Source organism: Lactuca saligna, chromosome 4, assembly GCF_052625555.1.
Source record: "Lactuca saligna cultivar CGN05327 chromosome 4, ASM5262555v1, whole genome shotgun sequence".
In the NCBI taxonomy this organism is placed as follows: domain Eukaryota; kingdom Viridiplantae; phylum Streptophyta; class Magnoliopsida; order Asterales; family Asteraceae; genus Lactuca; species Lactuca saligna.
In genome coordinates, this window is record NC_136420.1 from 97939046 (window position 1) to 97960163 (window position 21118).

Here is a 21118-nt window from a genome sequence, read left to right on the forward strand (position 1 = left end):
GGAAATATAGTTTTAATATCATAGTAACTTTGTATAGAGACCCGACACCTTGTATTTGTACCCATAGAGATGAAAGGTGATTTTAAATCGACATAAAACTCATTTAGGTTTTAAAAATAAAATCCCGTAAACTTATGGATTGTTCCCTATGTGAGCCGTTATAATCATACTATGACTATGTGAACCTGCCACGACGTTCTCAGTGTCGCGAAAAATAAAATGACATTTGTCACCCGTAGACCTGCAGGTCCAACTGTAGCTAGCAGCAAGGTGTGGGGTGTCAATCCCAATATAGATCTATATACAAGTATCACGTTCTCCCTCAAGGAGATTCTGATTATAACTACCAGGAATTATATCCCGCACTCGGACGTACGGGGAGAGAGAGAGAGAGAAAGAAAAATAGAGAAACTCACAATATAGGATAACAAGTTTACGTGAAATGTGTGCGGATATAAATATTTCTTGTATGAATGTACCCTTCTTGTACGAGTGCGTAGAGTGATGTATCATAAACTATACCTATTATAGTTTATCTAAAATGTCTGTAATATGTATGAATCCTTTTATGGAGATGTATTAGTGTTATAAATATATTCAAACTATACTTTTTATAGTTAAATAATACGTGTTCCAAAATGAATGGATAAAATTTAATATGAATGTCTTAGTTTCAGTTCATAATGATAAACTAACTAGGAAACTCATTCAAACATTAAAACTTATGATTATACACTTTGCTCAACATAATACAAAGTGTTATGATATTTACATGCTGTTGGTAAAATTTAGCAATTCTGCCCTGTTTTGGAAAAATCATAGAAAAATCATACGAAGTCGAAAACTGGATCTGTAAATTCTGAGAGTTCACAAAATGTGTCTAGTTTGCTCATAATTTTTATCACAATTTAATATGACCTCTAACTTGGGTGAAAGAGTCCAAAATCACAGACTGGTCCGGATTGTTGTTTGAAATGATAGGCAGTTTTGTAAAAATCACCATAAATTGTAGAAAAATCGTATGGAGATGTTCAAGTAGCCATTTTAAAGCTAAAAACTTGAACTATTTGCACCTTGTACAGTTTTGAAAACAAAAATATTTAAGATGCCCAAAACAGTCCGTGAATGGAGTTGAACTTTTCTGATGAAGGCTGTTAGAAAAATTTTGATATGTTCTTAGTGTTTTAACTTGTATTCCCCCACTGAAAACTTGAGAAATCATGAAAATGTAGGGGTATGAACTCACCTTGAGTGATTTCAGTCGATAAGTGTTGAAGAAGGAAAGTGTTCAACCCAAGAACACTTGAAGAATCACTTGAAGATTCGAAGATCTAACATAATTATGAGAGAGTTTGTCTAAGATATCCATGATTTGAGTGGAATTAAATGAGATAATCATAAAGAGAATGGATTAAGCTTACCAAATGTGGGGGAAAAGCTCAAGATCAGCCCTTGAATCTCGAATTTCTAGAGAGAGAAAGTGAGAGAGGAAAGAGTTTGATCTTCTTGTGAGATGAGAGCAAATGAGAGAAGTGAGGAGAGAGGATGAATAATCAGCCCTCAAAAACGTGGGAAGGAGGGATAATTGAGTGGAAAAGACATTGATGTGACCTAGGTAAGGTGGAGAGGTGTGGTTAGTCAAAGAGTGGGTGTGAGGTGGTTGCTTGTGACTTTGGATAAGGCAAAGTCAACACTCCACCTTTAATAATTCATCCACTTGATTTTTATTATTTAAATAATGATTTTCATCAAAATATGTTTAAATTATGAATATTTAGAGTTTATTATGTTAAAATATAATTTCTGGAGAAAATCCCGCTTTAAAATCACGAAAAACGGGCTTAAAATGTTAAAAATATCAAAAACGGGCTAAAAATGACAAATATGCGAATTTCTGGCCGAGGCTCGGCCTCCTGATGCTGAACTGAGAGAGAGAGGGAGGCAGAACCGAGAGGAGAGGAGAAGGAGGGAAGGAACCAAGAGGGGAGAAGGTAGAGGGTAGGAACCGAGAGGTGGGAGGGGACAGAGAGGCGCGCGAGACAGAGAGTGAGAAGAGAACAGAGAGGCGGAGTAGTGAACAGAGAGGCGGAATAGCGAACAGAGAGGGAAGGAACCAAGAGGGGAGAAGGTAGAGGGTAGGAACCGAGAGGTGGGAGGGGACAGAGAGGCGCGTGAGACAGAGAGTGAGAAGAGAACAGAGAGGCGGAGTAGCGAACAGAGAGGCGGAGTAGCGAACAGAGAGGCGGAATAGCGAACAGAGAGGCGGAATAGCGAACAGAGACCGAGAGGAGCAGAGCGTGAAGCGACAGAGGCAGAGGCTCGGTCTCTGGTCTCTTGGCCACCAGAGGCTCGGTCTCTGGTCTCTTGGCCACCAGAGGCTCGGTCTCTGGTCCTAAGAAGCCTCTCATTCCGGTTTCGGTTCCTAAAGCCTATTTTTCTCGTTTTCGCCTCGTTTTAAGCCGTTTTTGACCCGGTTAAGGGCCGGAATGACCCGCATGATTCCAAAAAGTTACAGGAAACTTTTGAGAGAGATTTGGGAGAGATTTCTCACACTTGGAGAGATTTGGGAGAGATTTGACATTCTTGGAGAGATTTCTCATACAAAGAGATATTTGCGAGCGTTTTCACATACTTGGAGAGATTTGGGAGAGATTTGACATTCTTGGAGAGATTTCTCATACAGAGAGATATTTGAGAGAGATTTCACATACTTGGAGAGATTTAGGAGAGATTTGACATTCTTGGAGAGATTTCTCATACAGAGAGATATTTGGGAGAGATTTCACATACGTGGAGAGATTTGGGAGAGATTTGACATTCTTGGAGAGATTTCTAATGTAGAGAGATATTAGAGAGAGATTTCACACACTTGGAGCGATTAGGGAGAGATTTGACATAGACAGAGATAGAGTGAAAACGATTGAGAGAGGATCCATGTGTGACAATTGTGAGTGTCCGGCATCGCAATGCATGGTTCGTAAACCCTGTTAAGCCTTATTTATGGATCTTACACACTCCCGATGAGTATGCATCATTGTTTTATCAGTTTGGCTCGCCACGCACTACAATTTTTAGGTTAAAGAGATCTAGTTGTACGTACTTTTCGATTCATGTTTTCTTATTAGAATAGTGGGTTGTTTAGTGAATATTGAGCGTAAGTCCAAGCACACAAGGGTTAGTTGAGCTGGCCGGTTTGACTTGTTGACTTTATTTGACTTTGAATTGACCAGAATTTGACGGTTGTCACATCATCCCCCCGTTAAAGGGAATTTCGTCCCGAAATTTGCACTTCGAAAGGGAATTTCGTCCCGAAATTTGCACTTCGAAAGGGAATCCAGGAATTTAGAGGAAAGATGGGGATGACTTTTCGTAGTACAAGAATTTGATTATGGTGAGGAATAACTCGCCCGGTGTCACATGATTACTACAATGCATGCTTTAATCGATGATAGATTTATCATATAAAGAAATTCGGGATTTAAATGTCGATGTTAGAAACACGTACTGATATTTGCGGGTGGTTCCGGAGTGGTTTCTCCCTCGGTGATTGCAAACACCCTCCCGCCACCACCCGCATCTCTTGTCCTTGGGCATTCCCTTTTAAAGTGTCCCATTTCTCCACACTCGTAACAGGTTGGGCTTGCTCCAGAGCCGGGTACCTGGTTGATGGGTCGTGCTGGTGCCTTACAGAAACGAGCAGTGTGCCCCTCTCTGTCGCAGTTTTTGCAATGCAACTTTCGGCAAGCCCCAGTGTGATGGAAGTTACACTTGTTGCATTTTGGAAGTGTTCCAGCGTATGGTTTCATGGGAGTTGGTGTGGTGAGGGTTGTGGCAGCATGAACAACAAGGATATGTTGCTTCTTAACGAGGCCTTGGGCTGATTGGTCCTTCTTGTTGTCCCAAAACTTTCTTTCGCTGTTCCCTCCTCTTGCTTGGGTAATGGTGGTTGTCATAGTGTCATGGTGGGCATGATGGTCAATGAGTTGTTGTGCTAACTCCTTGGCGCTGTCAAAGGTAGTTGGTCTTGAGGCGAGCACGCTATCTTGAATTTCAGGGGACAATCCCAAGAGGTAACGCTCCAACTTTTTGTCTTCCGGGGTGACCATAGCGGGACAAAGGAGTGCTAGATCACAAAATCGGTTGGTGTAAGTTGTAAGGTCGGAGCCTGCCATTCTGAGATTCCATAGTTCTTGCTCCAGCTTTTGCACTTCACCTCTTGGGCAATATTCCTTCAACATCATCTTCTTTAAGTCCTCCCAACTTAACGAGTTAGCCACTGCAAGCGTAAGCGACTTAACTTTGCCGTTCCACCAAGTGAGAGCTCTTCCGATGAAGGTGAATGTCGCGTACTTGACTTTGCTTGCTTCGGGGCAAGCACAAATCTCAAAGATTGCTTCGGTCCTCTCGAACCATTGAATTAGTGCGAGGACACCCCTACTTCCATCGAAGGAATCGGGTTTGCCATTTGTGAAGTCCTTGTAAGTGCATTCCCTTGTGCGTCCTGCACTATCCCCGTGGTTAGGGTTTGTGGCTCCAGATCCAGCACCACCAGTGCTATTTGTGCCAATTTGTGACATTGCAGCTACCACGGCTGCCATTACTGCAGCTTGGAACATTTCAGGATCAAACTGGGGAGGTGGCGTCGGAGGTGGTGGCGCTGTGCTGCCCGAAGGTCTGGGTCTTTTCCTTGGTGGCATCGTTCTGTCATGAGTTTGCAAAAAGGAAAAAATGATCAGATGGTAAGTTTCTACTAGTAAAGACAAGTCAGTTGTTATAGAATTTGATTTTTCCTGCATTATTCTTCGATTTAAGAATTCCTCATATATAATTCATAAAGGAAGTCCATATGACTGAACTTCACGAGTTAGTGGGTTTTGTGGTCTCTCTTAGATTTTTCACGAGTGTGCTCAAGGCGATTGGTGCGGATCGTATGTATTCTTGTATTTGCATCAACCTTTGCGATACTATGGAGAGTTGTTCTATCCTGAATCTCGTTTCGGGCAACTCTATGGACTAGGATTGGAAAAATTTTATCTGCTGAGCTTCCTTCGTTTATGTTGTAGAAGCTTCGTTCTCTATTAAACGACATATGTTGGTCTTGTTCTTTGCTCCAGGTTTCCAAGCACCCTACCCAAGGAGGCGTCGGGCCTTGGAAGCCGGTCGAGGGTTGGGATTCGGAACAAGAGTCATCGGGGTTAAGTTCTCCACTTCAGGGTCGGAGTCAGAACCATCATCATAGCCTTCAGCTTGGTGACCATCTACAGGGGTTGGGTAATCATTCTCTGGCTCCTCTCCGAGCCATTTGGTATTATCGTGGTTAGGGTAGTACGGGTCGTCGTGTGGATGGAAAATCCAGCCATGATATCTTCGCGAGAAATGGGGATATAAGAAATAATTAAGCAAAAGTACTAATTGGCTAATTATATGATGATCTTTATCAGGTACTTCAACAAATTGTTTAGTGCATACTAATTATACGTATTCGGGACAGGATAGACCTTCGAATAAACGACCCTAACTCTAAATCCCCAATCCAACGAGAACAGGAAGTAGAGCAAAGATCCACAGATTCTAAGTCTATGACGTCCTGGATACATAAAATTTTAATGTATCCACTAAGCAACTATTGACCTATTGATAAAGATCTATTTAGTTCTCACATATGTAATTTTAATAATGCCAAAATACCCCTATGGTATTTCATTGTGGTAGCGTTGGTAAGTTTTTAGACTTGTTGCCACATCACAACCATTCTTGGGCATATGCTAATCACTCCTCGGACCAGCATAGTTGATCAGGCTATGCCACTCCCAAGACTGACCATACATCCCCAGGCTTACCTGTGATATCCAACAATCATTACTTTTGTTTTGTCCTAAAATGATGCTGACCTTAGTACGTATGCATGCATGTATACTTTTAACAAAAGTTGTTTATTCTTAAAGGTATAGTGGTTTTGAAATCTTAAAATCAGAGACTTTAGTCCCAATGTATTTATAGTTTGTATATCTTATGTGGTTCGATATACTTAGTTCACTATAAACAATGCTCTGATACCAATCTGTCACACCCCCAAACCAAGGATGGCGGAAACGTCTGGGGGTGGAGGACTTCATGTACAGTATCACAACAACGTGTATAGTAGTGCTCAAAGTAAAAACAACCACCATAAATATAATTGCAAAAGTTACACCAAAGTATATGTTTACATGTTTCAAAAGCAATTACATTATGATGACAAAATAAATCGTTGACGGTTTAACGTCCCATCCTCGAAGCGATGAAGTTTTCCTGTTTCACTGATTTCCTGAGAATACAAGTAGTTTTAAAAAGGGTCAACACAAAGGTTGGTGAGTTCATAAGAGTTTTGTTTGAAGTAGAAACCGTTTTTCCTTGTAAAATCGATATAGTTTGATTTCCAGAAAATCCAATATTTTCTTAGTTAAGTATGAATAGAAATAATCCTACATGATGCATTAATGAACCCTAGAGTAATCCGTAGAGTTCCTCTATAATCGTCCAATCATATATAAGTTATATAAGGTTTAACTTAGATAAAACGTTGAATATAGTGGGTCTGCCCCAGGTCCACAACCCAACGAGGAACAGGAGATGAGGCGGGCACCACCAATTCTAGGCCAATCAAGACTAAATTCTTATATGACTCAAACATATACGCTCAGCGACTATAGTTGCAGTCTAACAATTCTAGAGGAAATATAGTTTTAATATCATAGTAACTTTGTATAGAGACCCAACACCTTGTATTTGTACCCATAGAGATGAAAGGTGATTTTAAATCGACATAAAACTCATTTAGGTTTTAAAAATAAAATCCCGTAAACTTATGGATTGTTCCCTATGTGAGCCGTTATAATCATACTATGACTATGTGAACCTGCCACGACGTTCTCAGTGTCGCGAAAAATAAAATGACATTTGTCACCCGTAGACCTGCAGGTCCAACTGTAGCTAGCAGCAAGGTGTGGGGTGTCAATCCCAATATAGATCTATATACAAGTATCACGTTCTCCCTCAAGGAGATTCTGATTATAACTACCAGGAATTATATCCCGCACTCGGACGTACGGGGAGAGAGAGAGAGAGAAAGAAAAATAGAGAAACTCACAATATAGGATAACAAGTTTACGTGAAATGTGTGCGGATATAAATATTTCTTGTATGAATGTACCCTTCTTGTACGAGTGCGTAGAGTGATGTATCATAAACTATACCTATTATAGTTTATCTAAAATGTCTGTAATATGTATGAATCCTTTTATGGAGATGTATTAGTGTTATAAATATATTCAAACTATACTTTTTATAGTTAAATAATACGTGTTCCAAAATGAATGGATAAAATTTAATATGAATGTCTTAGTTTCAGTTCATAATGATAAACTAACTAGGAAACTCATTCAAACATTAAAACTTATGATTATACACTTTGCTCAACATAATACAAAGTGTTATGATATTTACATGCTGTTGGTAAAATTTAGCAATTATGCCCTGTTTTGGAAAAATCATAGAAAAATCATACGAAGTCGAAAACTGGATCTGTAAATTCTGAGAGTTCACAAAATGTGTCTAGTTTGCTCATAATTTTTATCACAATTTAATATGACCTCTAACTTGGGTGAAAGAGTCCAAAATCACAGACTGGTCCGGATTGTTGTTTGAAATGATAGGCAGTTTTGTAAAAATCACCATAAATTGTAGAAAAATCGTATGGAGATGTGCAAGTAGCCATTTTAAAGCTAAAAACTTGAACTATTTGCACATTGTACAGTTTTGAAAACAAAAATATTTAAGATGCCCAAAACAGTCCGTGAATGGAGTTGAACTTTTCTGATGAAGGCTGTTAGAAAAATTTTGATATGTTCTTAGTGTTTTAACTTGTATTCCCCCACTGAAAACTTGAGAAATCATGAAAATGTAGGGGTATGAACTCACCTTGAGTGATTTCAGTCGATAAGTGTTGAAGAAGGAAAGTGTTCAACCCAAGAACACTTGAAGAATCACTTGAAGATTCGAAGATCTAACATAATTATGAGAGAGTTTGTCTAAGATATCCATGATTTGAGTGGAATTAAATGAGATAATCATAAAGAGAATGGATTAAGCTTACCAAATGTGGGGGAAAAGCTCAAGATCAGCCCTTGAATCTCGAATTTCTAGAGAGAGAAAGTGAGAGAGGAAAGAGTTTGATCTTCTTGTGAGATGAGAGCAAATGAGAGAAGTGAGGAGAGAGGATGAATAATCAGCCCTCAAAAACGTGGGAAGGAGGGATAATTGAGTGGAAAAGACATTGATGTGACCTAGGTAAGGTGGAGAGGTGTGGTTAGTCAAAGAGTGGGTGTGAGGTGGTTGCTTGTGACTTTGGATAAGGCAAAGTCAACACTCCACCTTTAATAATTCATCCACTTGATTTTTATTATTTAAATAATGATTTTCATCAAAATATGTTTAAATTATGAATATTTAGAGTTTATTATGTTAAAATATAATTTCTGGAGAAAATCCCGCTTTAAAATCACGAAAAACGGGCTTAAAATGTTAAAAATATCAAAAACGGGCTAAAAATGACAAATATGCGAATTTCTGGCCGAGGCTCGGCCTCCTGATGCTGAACCGAGAGAGAGAGGGAGGCAGAACCGAGAGGAGAGGAGAAGGAGGGAAGGAACCGAGAGGGGAGAAGGTAGAGGGTAGGAACCGAGAGGTGGGAGGGGACAGAGAGGCGCGCGAGACAGAGAGTGAGAAGAGAACAGAGAGGCGGAGTAGTGAACAGAGAGGCGGAGTAGCGAACAGAGAGGCGGAATAGCGAACAGAGAGGCGGAATAGCGAACAGAGACCGAGAGGAGCAGAGCGTGAAGCGACAGAGGCAGAGGCTCGGTCTCTGGTCTCTTGGCCACCAGAGGCTCGGTCTCTGGTCTCTAAGCCACCAGAGGCTCGGTCTCTGGTCCTAAGAAGCCTCTCATTCCGGTTTCGGTTCCTAAAGCCTATTTTTCTCGTTTTCGCCCCGTTTTAAGCCGTTTTTGACCCGGTTAAGGGCCGGAATGACCCGAATGATTCCAAAAAGTTACGGGAAACTTTTGAGAGAGATTTGGGAGAGATTTCTCACACTTGGAGAGATTTGGGAGAGATTTGACATTCTTGGAGAGATTTCTCATACAAAGAGATATTTGCGAGAGTTTTCACATACTTGGAAAGATTTGGGAGAGATTTGACATTCTTGGAGAGATTTCTCATACAGAGAGATATTTGAGAGAGATTTCACATACTTGGAGAGATTTGGGAGAGATTTGACATTCTTGGAGAGATTTCTCATACAGAGAGATATTTGGGAGAGATTTCACATACGTGGAGAGATTTGACATTCTTGGAGAGATTTCTAATGTAGAGAGATATTAGAGAGAGATTTCACACACTTGGAGCGATTAGGGAGAGATTTGACATAGACAGAGATAGAGTGAAAACGATTGAGAGAGGATCCATGTGTGACAATTGTGAGTGTCCGGCATCGCAATGCATGGTTCGTAAACCCTGTTAAGCCTTATTTAAGGATCTTACACACTCCCGATGAGTATGCATCATTGTTTTATCAGTTTGGCTCGCCACGCTCTACAGTTTTTAGGTTAAAGAGATCTAGTTGTACGTAACTTTCGATTCATGTTTTCTTATTAGAATAGTGGGTTGTTTAGTGAATATTGAGCGTAAGTCCAAGCACACAAGGGTTAGTTGAGCTGGCCGGTTTGACTTGTTGACTTTATTTGACTTTGAATTGACCAGAATTTGACGGTTGTCACACGTACTTTGTGAAAGTGCGTGCTCTAGGTTTGGTAATGGATGGTTGATCAGCCTCCACTCTCCTATCCTTTGGCTTCTCCTCTTTTTCTGTGGTTCCCCCATCTTCAAGCGGAATTGCATCAAGACATGCTATACGGGCGTGTTGAACTTCCGTATCCATTTCTTCCTCTACTGTTTGTTCTTCTAAAGAATGAGGAAAAATATCTAAGTCCAGAATATGCATAGAACTAGCAACAAGCAGATCTAAGTCGTCCAAGTTGTTGGCAATTTCGACTGGACTCGTCGAGTCCAGGAGAGTGACTCGGCGAGTCGGATCGTATTCCACTATTTCCTCTATGTTTTCCGAGTAGGCTCCTTCCAGTAGCTTTTCTATCTCCTCCAAGTCCTTGTTAACATCTCCATCCTCTCCAGAAGGTAGCAAAAACTTGTTTGGATCTTCTTCTTGCAAAAGTTCAAATTCTTTTTGTAGTATCTCATCATCCAAATGGATAAATGAGATTTCTTCTTTTCTTTTCTCTTCTTGCTTGGCTTCTGGTACGGCTCTAAACATTGCGGACTCGTCACCTATCCTCAATGTTAGTGTAGACTCACATACATCAATTAACGCACATGTGGTGTTTAAAAATGATCTCCCCAAAATAATCGGAATTTTGGGGTCTTCTAACATGTCAACCACCACAAAGTCTACTGGAAATATAAACTTGTCGACTTTAAGGAGAAGATCCTCGCAAACGCCTCGTGGATGAATTGTTGTCTTGTCTGCCAAATGGATCTTCATGTTTACCGGTCTTGGCTCCGGTAAATCCAACTTCTTAAAGAGAGAGAAAGGCATCAAATTGATGCTTGCACCCGAGTCGGTCAACGCTTGGGTGACAAATGCATTTCCAAACTGGCACAGAATTATAATACTTCCCGGATCGCCCTTCTTTTCGGGTAGCTCACTCAATATTATTTCTGCTACTTCAGCCAAGTCTTTCCTAGCAGCAAAGAGACCTTCTAGTAAGTTGAAGTACTTGGGTGTTGTGAGCATCGTTTCTACAAATGGGACATTGACTTGGAGGGCTTTAACATGCTTCAAAAAGGATCTATAGGCTTCAACTTTTTCCACAGGCATGGCTTTGATTGGGAATGGCAGAGGGGGATTATCTGGCTTTAAGGGAATGACAGTTTTGTCATTTACGCATGGACTCGTCGAGTCCATTTGAGGGACTCGGCGAGTCTGGTCGGGTTTAGCTGGAGCCGACTCTTCTGCCTTTTGGAGATCCTCTATGCATGTGTGAAAATTTCTTCATTGCTAGAAGTCACTGCACTCACATTCTCCATTCTCGGATTGGCTTCGGTATTACTTGGAAGTTGACCCGACATTCTTTCGTTCACTTGGTTTGCAAGTTGTCCCAGCTGTTTCTCAATGTTTAGAATGGATGCTTGCTGATTCCTTAGCATGTTTCTGGTCTCATGTATTGCAGCATCGTGATCATTGTGTCTCTTTTTGGACGCGGCTATGAATCTAGTGAACATTTATTCCAAGTTGACTTTCTTTTCTATCAGTGGTTGTTCCTTTTGATAACATCCCCTCTCCTTCTGCTTGTATTTCTCCTCCTTAGCCTTCTTATATTTTTCGTATTGGAGCCATTCCTTCTTCGGTTTCCTCCAATTTTCATCATATCGATCACCACTTGAATAGAATACTTGAGCCTTTTTATTTCCATTCTCATCCAAATCACAATCTTTTGTGAGATGGGGCCCTCTACAATTCTCACATCCTACCCAAATAGCATGGATTGTTTGATCCATTTTTGTCATCCTCCTATCAAGACTATCAAGATTAGCTATCACCACCGCCATGCTATCAATTGCCGAGTTCACTACCCCCCGACTTACTTCGTTTCTTGGATTATGGTATTCTCTAGAATGCTTAGAGAATTCTTCAATTAACTCCTTGATTACCGGGGGGGCCTTCTTCGTGAGCGGGCCTTGAGAATAGAGCAATTGCCTTGTGGTGACATTGACTCCATCATAGAAAATGGTGACCTCTTATTGGATATTAAGGTCGTGATGTGGGCAATTTCTAAGCAAACTCTTGTACCTTTCCCATGCTTCATAAAGAGATTCTCAGGGTTGTTGCTCAAAGTTGGCAATGGCTTTCTTTAGCTTGGCTATTTTGGAAGGTGGGCAAAAGTGGTCTATGAACTCTTCTTTCATCTTGGCCCATGTGGTGACCGATCTGGGAGGAAGTGACTTTAACCAATCCTTTGCAGCTCCTTTGAACGTGACTGGGAGCATGCGAAGAAGCTGGGTCTCGCGGGGTACATTCGGTACATTGAAGTAGTCGGCCACATCATTCACTTCGTCCAAGTTCTTGTAGGCGTCTTCGTGATCCTTCCCATAAAAAGGAATTTCCTTGAGTTGAGCGAGAATATGGCCTTTTAGTTCGAAAGTAGTGGTTGTGAGAATTGCGGGCTGCACAAGTCCCGGGCCGGTATCATCGCGCATCCTCTTCTTCCATTCCCTCATGGGGACTTCATCGATATTAGCCATAGTGATAGCTAAATCGTCTTCAAACTCGGAGTTGTGCTCGTATGTGGGCTCTTCTTCTTCTTCTTCTGTATCGTACTCGATAACTTCTTGAATTGGGTCTTCGATTGTCAAAGAGGCACTGGATGCTCCGGATTTGCTGCTCCTCTTCTTGCTGAAAATGGACTTTAGGTTTTTGAGTGGTGAGTTCTTTGAAGAAGCGGATTCTCCAACAGCTTTGCCTTTGCTCCTCCTTAGTGCGGATTCCGGGTCTTCAAGAGGAGGGAACAGAGGTGTATCAGATCCTTGAGTCATGAAACAACTGTAAATAAAACAGAAAACGCGTAAAAAGAACAAAAATAAAATAAAAAAATAAAACTGAAACAACGATGTACTCGCTGAGTCGGCACGAGTGCACTCGGCGAGTTTAAGGCAAAAACAGAAAAAGAATTTCTAATTACTCTAAAAACGGAATTGTATTAAAACTAAATCTACATACTGAATTACCTTTTAAATAACTTTATGTAAGGCAAATCCCACACAAAGGATCGATTAAATTAGAATTTAATGTTAATTTTAGAACCGCTCCCCGACAATGGCGCCAAAAACTTGATGCGTGCAAAGTCACTTAGTTTTAAACCAACTTTTAATTGTAAAATAACACACAAAGGCAGTGAACCTATCAATTATGGTATAGTTGGATAAGTAGGGTATCGAACACAGGGAATGGCAAATTAAAACTAAAAACTAATTCTATCTAAATTAATTAATAAGAAGGGGGTTTCTCTAGTTTTACAAGACTATAAACTTGCTAACTGTTACTAATTTAAAAACTAGAAAACAAAGAACTAACTAGATTCAATAAATGGAAGGGAACTTTTGTTTAGTTCAACTCAACTGATACTATGGTTGATTTTAAGGTAATGGTGCAATGGATTAATTCTTTTGTTGGTTACCGATTCAAATGATTAGATTCGCATTCACTACACTAATCCTTAGCAAATAAAATAACTTAAACAGTGGCCAGTTGTCTAATATAATTAGATTTACTAGATTAATTATTCGGGTTAATTTAGACTTGCAATAGTTAACTAATTTAATCTTTTAATTAACTTCTTGTTGATGGTCATCACACAAGCTTGCACATGAATTTACTCAATTCTCTTATTAACTCTAGTTTCATATTCATTAATCCTAGACATATGGCATAGTGATCACATAACATATGAGGTTAATAATCAATAGATGTTCATGCTAATCAACTATCTTCCTATTAACAGAAAATTAATTATTATTCACACACAAGGTTCTTTAGCAAGCTAAAATAACAAAAAATCACCAACTTAGAATTAATCCTACCAATCAATCAAACCATAATATCAATTTTGTATCCCCAAACAGAAGTCTAAAGGTTTTAGCTCATAATTGAAGTAAATAACTGCAAACAAACAGAGTCTAATTGTTTAACCATAATGATAAAACAAAAGATAAAGTGGGATGATGAAAATTTGCCTCAATTCTCCTTCGGGATTGAATTCTAGCTTCTTTGTCTTCTAGGGTTTCTCTGCCTTCTTAACCGCAGCTAAACTCTTCTGAATCGTTCCAGAATTCCTCCCCATCGTTCTGAGGTTTATATATACGAATCGACTCGTCGAGTCAGGTGGCGACTCTTCGAGTCCATCTCTCGGTCCCCATATTGTGATAAGTCTTTGGGATCCCGAGTCTTTATCTTCTCGAATCTTCGTTTGGACTCGCCGAGTAGGTGCTATTTTTAGTGTTTTTCTCTTTGTTCCATTCTCGATCTCTCAACCGCTCCTCCTACTTCCGAGCTTCATTTTGGACTGAAAATATAATTCAAACACTTTTAAGTACCTTTTGTCCATAAAATGCAATAATTTAGCTAATAAATGAATAAAAATATATACTTAATATAAACTAAATATGCACATATCACGTGAAAATCTTGTTCATTGGAAAATTATGACTAAATCATTGTTCTTATGTTCATGTGAAACAAGTGAAGGATTGATGGATCTAATACCTGTTGATATGGACCCTTCATATTCACCACAAGGGATGGCAACTCCATTCGTCATAATTTATCGATGATTCAGTAAATATGATTATGTTTATAAGATTAAGCTTAAGTCTGATACTTTTGAAAAGATTCAAAGAGTAACAGAACACTAGAAGAATCTATTAGACAGAAAGATAAAAGATTCTCCCATCTGAAAAGAAATGAAAGTTCTTTAGTATCATGTTTTATGATCATCTTAGTAATTGTGGAATTGTATTACAACTAATCCTCCAAGAACATCTTAGTGTAATTGTATGACTAAGAAGAAGAATCGAACGTTGTTGGAAATGGTTCGATCATAAGATGAGTCATACTTTGTTCCAATCATGTTTTAGAGCCATGCTCTAGTAGCTGCAAATTGTATCTTGAAACACATTCCAAACTAAGAAGGATGAAAACACCTCACACTATGTAGAGTAAAGAATTATTTCCTTAGTCTAGCACATTTAGAATGGGAGTTTTTATGTTTTTCGTTAATCGAGAAATAAAAGATAAAATGAGATCAATTCTATGAAGTGTTTTCTTGTCGGGAATCCACATGAACTTTTGAATATTTAATTTAGCTCGATGAGGAATGTTCCTTGAGACAAAGCTCATAAATCAAGAGGTTAGTCGAGTCGTGTTGATCTAAGAACATAAAATATTCAATCGATAGTGATCCTTTTAGTTATCACTAGCACGCGACCTGAGGTTTATAACATGTTGTGTTTAATTAACATACTTTGATTTGTGTGCACTTCCCGTTGATTTGGCAATCCTTATGAGTTATATGATCCTTATTTAATTGGAAAAGGTAAAGCACGTTAGTCAGTAAAAGTATACTGGTCAATATGGGTGAGATACTAATAATACGGAAACACTGGTAGGCCCTTGAGCTGCCAGAAGGGAAGAAATTAAAATTAGTAAAACTCGGTCCATGAAGAAAACTAAATGTACATTTGGTTTGTCCTAAATCTAGTATTGTGACTATAAGATTCACATGGATGAGAACATATGCACCTTGAAATCTAAGCAACAAAGGTTTCACTCTAATTCATGAAAATGATTATGAGGAAACACTTTCGCTAATAGATTTTGAAGATCTGATCTATATGGATCTTGGTTGTGTAAATAGCATTCTCAAATTCACAATATGATTACGTCATCCCTTTTATATTTCGAATTGTGAGGAGTCGCAAGGAATTGTTTGAAATTTTGAAGGATATGTCTATCTATCTTGAAAGGGTTTAAACACACATATGTATATTATCCAACTAAGGTGTATAAGCTTAAGAGGTCTAGATGGAGACATATCAAAGCACCGTGTGATAGAAATCTGTACTTCCTTAAGAAAGGCAAAGGATATTGATATCTAGAAGTCTAGTTGATTTTGATGGGTTTGAGCCATAAGAACTTTCCTATGTGCACATGCAAACCCTAATGCTTGGATGTAGGTTTCTCTAATTGAACATGCATTGTATCCAAGACTTACAATTCTAGATCTAATGTAAACAATTAAATCTTATCATATGAAATCGGATCTAGAACACTACCTTGAGTTACTTGCTTGATACTTCATCTCCTTGGAGCTTAGAGTCACAATTGTTACTCCTCTAATGGCTTACAAACACCAACTAGCAAGAGGATGATCTTGAGAGAGAGAGAGAGAGAGAGAGAAAGGAGGGTAAGAAATCGGCCCTAGGGTTTCTTACCTTGCATGAATGCCGATTTCCCTCACCCAAGGAATCTATTTATACTATGAACCACTAGGGTTTCACCTTTAACCCTAATTGAATAAGTTAGGCCCTAAGCAATCCAAGATCCTCCTAGATATTAGGCTTGGAGGATTTTAAGGTCGCCTAACCCTAAAATCCGTCCACCCTTATATCCATAAGGATACTGTGACAACCCGAAATTTCCATTCTGAACAAACCATATCAAGCCAATAGAAGTTAGAACAATTACAGTGAAATTCCAGACTTCGGGTATAAGTTTGGCAGTTTTTCAGGATTTACACTTAAGGAGATATCAGGAGAGTGGATGCACTAGGGTTTTGTGCAACACTTTTATTCCAATACTCTAGGATATTATAGTCCATTCCAGGAATAAAAATATTTTCTACCAAAAATCCTAGGACTACATATAGAAATCTGAACCAAAATAATTCATTAGTTACATTTCCAACTAGAGAAAAGCCGAATTCCCTCTCACGGATCTTTGGGTTTTCATCCCAAATCGTGAGTAATTATATCTAGTTGTATTATATAGCTTAGATTGTGTTTAGAAACATCAAAATCATGTCATAACCCCAAGATTCGGGAGTTTACCGCCCAAGAACACTTGGGGAGTAAACTCCATTTTAAGGGCCAAAAATGTCCTAATGCCCCTCAAAGCCTTGGAACTCAAGCTAGAAGCCTCCATTACATGTTTAGGACACTAAAATCAATTAGAAATAAGGATGAAAGTGAGTTCACAGCCAAAAAGGTTCTAGGGCCGTGAACTCCATGTTTAAGTGCCAAAATGCCCTAAATGCCTTCATTTAGCCAAGAGACTAGCATAGCACATTACGTTGATGTGTCTAAGACCCAAAACAATCAAAATACCAACACCTAGGGGTGTTTACGGCCGCAAACACATGGCCAAATAGTTCATGGGCCGAAAACTCTAGTTAGGGGTGTTTTGATGCCACAAACACTTCCTAAGGCTTAGGCTTGAATTTAGACATGTACCCTAATGAGTTTAGGACTAGCTAACACACTTAGAACACCAAGAGTAAGGTGTTCACGACCCAAAAGGTTCTATGGCCGTGAACTCCATAAAATGGTGCCAAATGGTGCCATAAACTCTTCTAAAGCCAAGTACAAAAGCCTAGTTTAGTTCCTAGTTAATTTAGGGACTTGAAAGCCTTAAAAACATCAAATGGTACTCCTTACCATGAGTTTACAGCCGTAAACTCATGGGGGAGTGGTCCCAAGGCCGTGAACTCCTAAATGGAGTTATAAGGAAGCCCAAACACTTATTTAAGCCTTGAAGCAATTCACCACTTGAGTTGTAATAAAGTTAAGCCTCATTTAGTGACCCAAGATAGAGTTTATGGCCAGGAGTTTACTTTCGAGGGCCGTGAACTCCAAAACATGTGGTCATTTGACCATAAACTCCCATTAGAGGTCTTGCACTCCTTTGTTGCAACCCATTAGCCTCCTAGCACTTGACCAAAAGTGTTTTCCTCGCATTAGGATATTTATACATGTTTAATTAGTGTTATAATCACTAATTGTTTATATACATATGTCTTCATATGTAATTAGGATCATTGTGTGTGTCTAAAGTTTCCACTTGACACCTAGCAGTCCTACCTCTTCAGTTCATCTGTATCACCCACAACAGGTGAGTTCATACCCCTTAATCAATGTTTTAACAGTTTTTAAATGTTTTATGGGGGGATACAAGTAGAATTATGCTAATTATTATATCAATCATATGTGATTAATAAGTAGCATTCAAATGATTGGCTATTCATTAGCCGTTTTACTAAACAATTTCCTTCAAATGTTTTTCATAAACACTTTATGTGTTTAAAACTCCTTATTACACTGTACATTTTACTCTGTGTGTTTTATTTCAAACTTACTTACAATTGTGATTCAAACAAATGTTTCCTTATACTAAATTGTTTTATCAAACCCATGCCTTCAAACCGTTTTATAGATCGACATCAAGTCGATCTTTTCTTAGATAATAATTATGTTCAAAGGTTTTACAAAACTTATTTTATGCTTTTATATTATAAATTGCATGCCTCTATATGTATAGTTATATAAGTAATGTTTAAAAGACTTAGGAAGACTATCCACCTTGTTTCCTTTTCCTTGATTTGGATGTGGATGATAGGATATCGGGTACTTGTCCGAAGGTCGATTAAATATTAGTTATATATCATGTGTACATATATAGTCATAAAAGGTCCTTCCAGTTCATCCAATGCCCTTGGGTAGCAAGGGTATACATCCATATCCATACGTATCAGTTAGATTACTAGTAAACTACCATATGGGTAGTTTAGGAAGATACTAGAACTATTACTAGAACACGATATCATACCATGAGTCAGTTCATTCATGAGTCAATACATACTAGAAAGAGAACATATACAACTATACTAGAAAGAGAACATATACAACTATACTAGAAAGAGAACATATACAACTATACTAGAAAGAGAACATATACAACTATACTAGAAAGAGAACATATACAACAATACTAGAACGACTAACATTACTATACTTGCTAGGTAGAGAGCACGTACATTACATCCAGAACAGTTCACTACATTACATATACATGAATACGTTAATTATTGTGATATGAATCGGAGCATGACTTAAATGTCATGGCCCGTGTTGTAGCCAGAGTCTCTTGAAGGGAGAGCGTGAGTTTGCGTATAGATCTATACTGGATTGACTATCCTACACCTTGCTGCTAGCTACAGCCAGACCTGCAGGTCTGTGGGTGCCAAAACGTCATTTCTTTTTATGACCATTCTTATGTCGTTGTTACCAGTCAATAGTATGGTTCAATTAATCACATGATGCCTTAATATAAATCCGGTTTAAGGTAGTTATTATAACAGTAGTTCTTATAGCGCTACATTTTAGTACTACATTAATTTTCCCTGTACATATATTTAGTGATCTTTTCACTTAAACTATAAATGTAAAAAATATATTTTGTTAATGATAGTTACACTTGGGAAAATTACACACTTTTACATGAAACAAACATTTAGAACAGTTAAGTCTTGGTAGAAGACTACATTGAGAACAGTTAGGTCTTGGTAGAAGACACCCTTATATAATAGTATGAATCATAGGGATTTCTAGAGTTTTTCAAACGTTTACAGTTGTTTTACAAACATTTTTATACTTACAGTTCATAAACTTACAAATTCTTACGTACAAATTAAGACTCTAAAATACTTATGATCTCACCAGCTTCAAAGCTGATACTCGCTTTCAAAATTACTTGTATCCTCAGGTCATCATAGAAAGGTACCGATGCAAGGAGAAAGGAAGATGGAGCTCGTTCAAGACTCATCTTTCATTTTGATTTATGCTTTAGTGTTTATCAAAGTTTTACAGAACACTTGTATAATAATTGTATTATTAATGCAATGGATGATGTTGTTGCTTGTTTACTACTTTTCATTGTTGTGATACTGTACATGACGTCCTCCGCCCCAGAACGTTTCCGCCGTTCTTGGTTTTGGGGTGTGACAGATACATAGCCCAAAACACAACTATCACACATTTGACAGTTTATGCCCCTTTGTTCAATTAATCTCTTTAAGTCACCAAATTAATTCTCAATTAATATATGACTTATATTAATCAAATAACATTATTATTCCCTCAATATATTATTCTCATAATATATTAACAATAATATCTCTTCTCTCTTAACAAATCATTCAGTCAAGTTGCTATGGTGAAGGCAACCCAAAAGGACCATGCACAACCGGTTCAAGTACTTACCAATTATAGTTATAGCCTTATACACTAATCCAACAGCCTCCCACTTGGATAAATCTAGTGACTATATATGTAAACACAACTGATTAGCAATCGTAGCTCTCAAAGACACTGTCAAAACCTGATCTTATCAGTATCCTATCCTTTAGATAAGGGATTGTACAGTCCTCTGTTTAGATATTGTGCGGACAATCTCATGGAACTTATTGTCCAGCAATAGGTTTCTCGATCTCAGATTCATTTGACATAGAACTTAATTGAACACATCAATTCAGTCCTGACCGGGCCCGAAACATAAGTCAAATCAAATCATCGAGGGGCCCTGATATCGCTTTTACCCTCTTAGGATAAAAGTAACAGATAAACTTCGATTTATATGCATTTATTATTTACTAATCAGTCATACACAACAGTGCGTTTTATGACATCAATTTACTGATGCAGTTTCGCATTGTCAATGCACAACCAATTAATAAACAATAAACCATATATCTTGGTTTTAAGACCATATGATATTATCGTCTTGCGATCACTTGCGTCACATTTCATAAAGTGATTCCAGCAAGCGCGGGTTTATTCCAATGCTCAAAACTTGTTCATAAGCACTCATGAACGTTGCAACAAACCTTTGCTATGTCTAATACCTTTTAGACAGTCTACACACTAATTCATGAAAATCTTCATTCATACCTACTTCCAACATATGAACGATTGTGGACCATTTAAATAATTTGATTATTCTTAATAACTCAATTATTCAGGAAGTCAAAACATGCAAAGTGAAACAATAGTTAGACAATTAACATAAGACAATAGCTTTACTTATAAATAATACTCCTTTATTTAATCATCAAATGTCAATTACATTTATCTATTACATGTTTCTAAAACTATCTAATCTAAACTAATATCGTCTTTCAGCCCAATGCTCCTAGCGTGCTGCAAATGCTTAACCCTACTCAGTCCCTTCGTAAGCGGATCTGCTGGGTTGTCCTCTGACGATACCCTCTTTACTACGAGGTGTCCTTCTTATACTCGATGTATAATAAAGTGATATTTTCTGTCGATATGCGGAGATCTACCATGATCCCTCGGTTCCTTGGTCAAGGCAACTGCTCCTTCCTTATCACAGAAAATTTCCATCGGCTCCTTTATGGTAGGCACAACTCCAAGATCACCAATGAAGTTCTTCAACCACATCGCC

General features: G+C 38.4%; 1 protein-coding gene and 1 non-coding gene across 2 annotated transcripts; one reads left to right on the plus strand and one right to left on the minus strand.

The window, feature by feature from the left end:
- Nucleotides 1-9808: 9808 nt before the first annotated feature.
- LOC145039939 (uncharacterized) lies at nucleotides 9809-10927 on the minus strand. Its single transcript, XM_078987934.1, has 2 exons — nucleotides 10378-10927; nucleotides 9809-9996 (listed from the first exon to the last, which is right to left on the minus strand). The coding sequence occupies exons 1-2, from the start codon at nucleotides 10925-10927 to the stop codon at nucleotides 9809-9811; spliced, it is 738 nt and encodes a 245-aa protein (XP_078844060.1).
- A 933-nt stretch (nucleotides 10928-11860) lies between these two features.
- Nucleotides 11861-11967, plus strand: LOC145044639 (small nucleolar RNA R71). The gene has a single exon (XR_013681586.1). It is a non-coding gene; the product is annotated as a small nucleolar RNA R71 (small nucleolar RNA).
- The last annotated feature ends 9151 nt before the right edge of the window (nucleotides 11968-21118 follow it).

What these genes read in the sequence shown, in the direction of transcription:
- LOC145039939 (XM_078987934.1), bottom strand. Translation starts at nt 10,927, where the DNA reads ATGCCTGTGGAAAAAGTTGAAGCCTATAGATCCTTTTTGAAGCATGTT. An exon ending in TACACTAACATTGAGGATAG is followed by an intron (nt 9,997 to 10,377) that starts GTGACGAGTCCG and finishes CTCATTCTTTAG; the next exon opens with AAGAACAAACAGTAGAGGAA.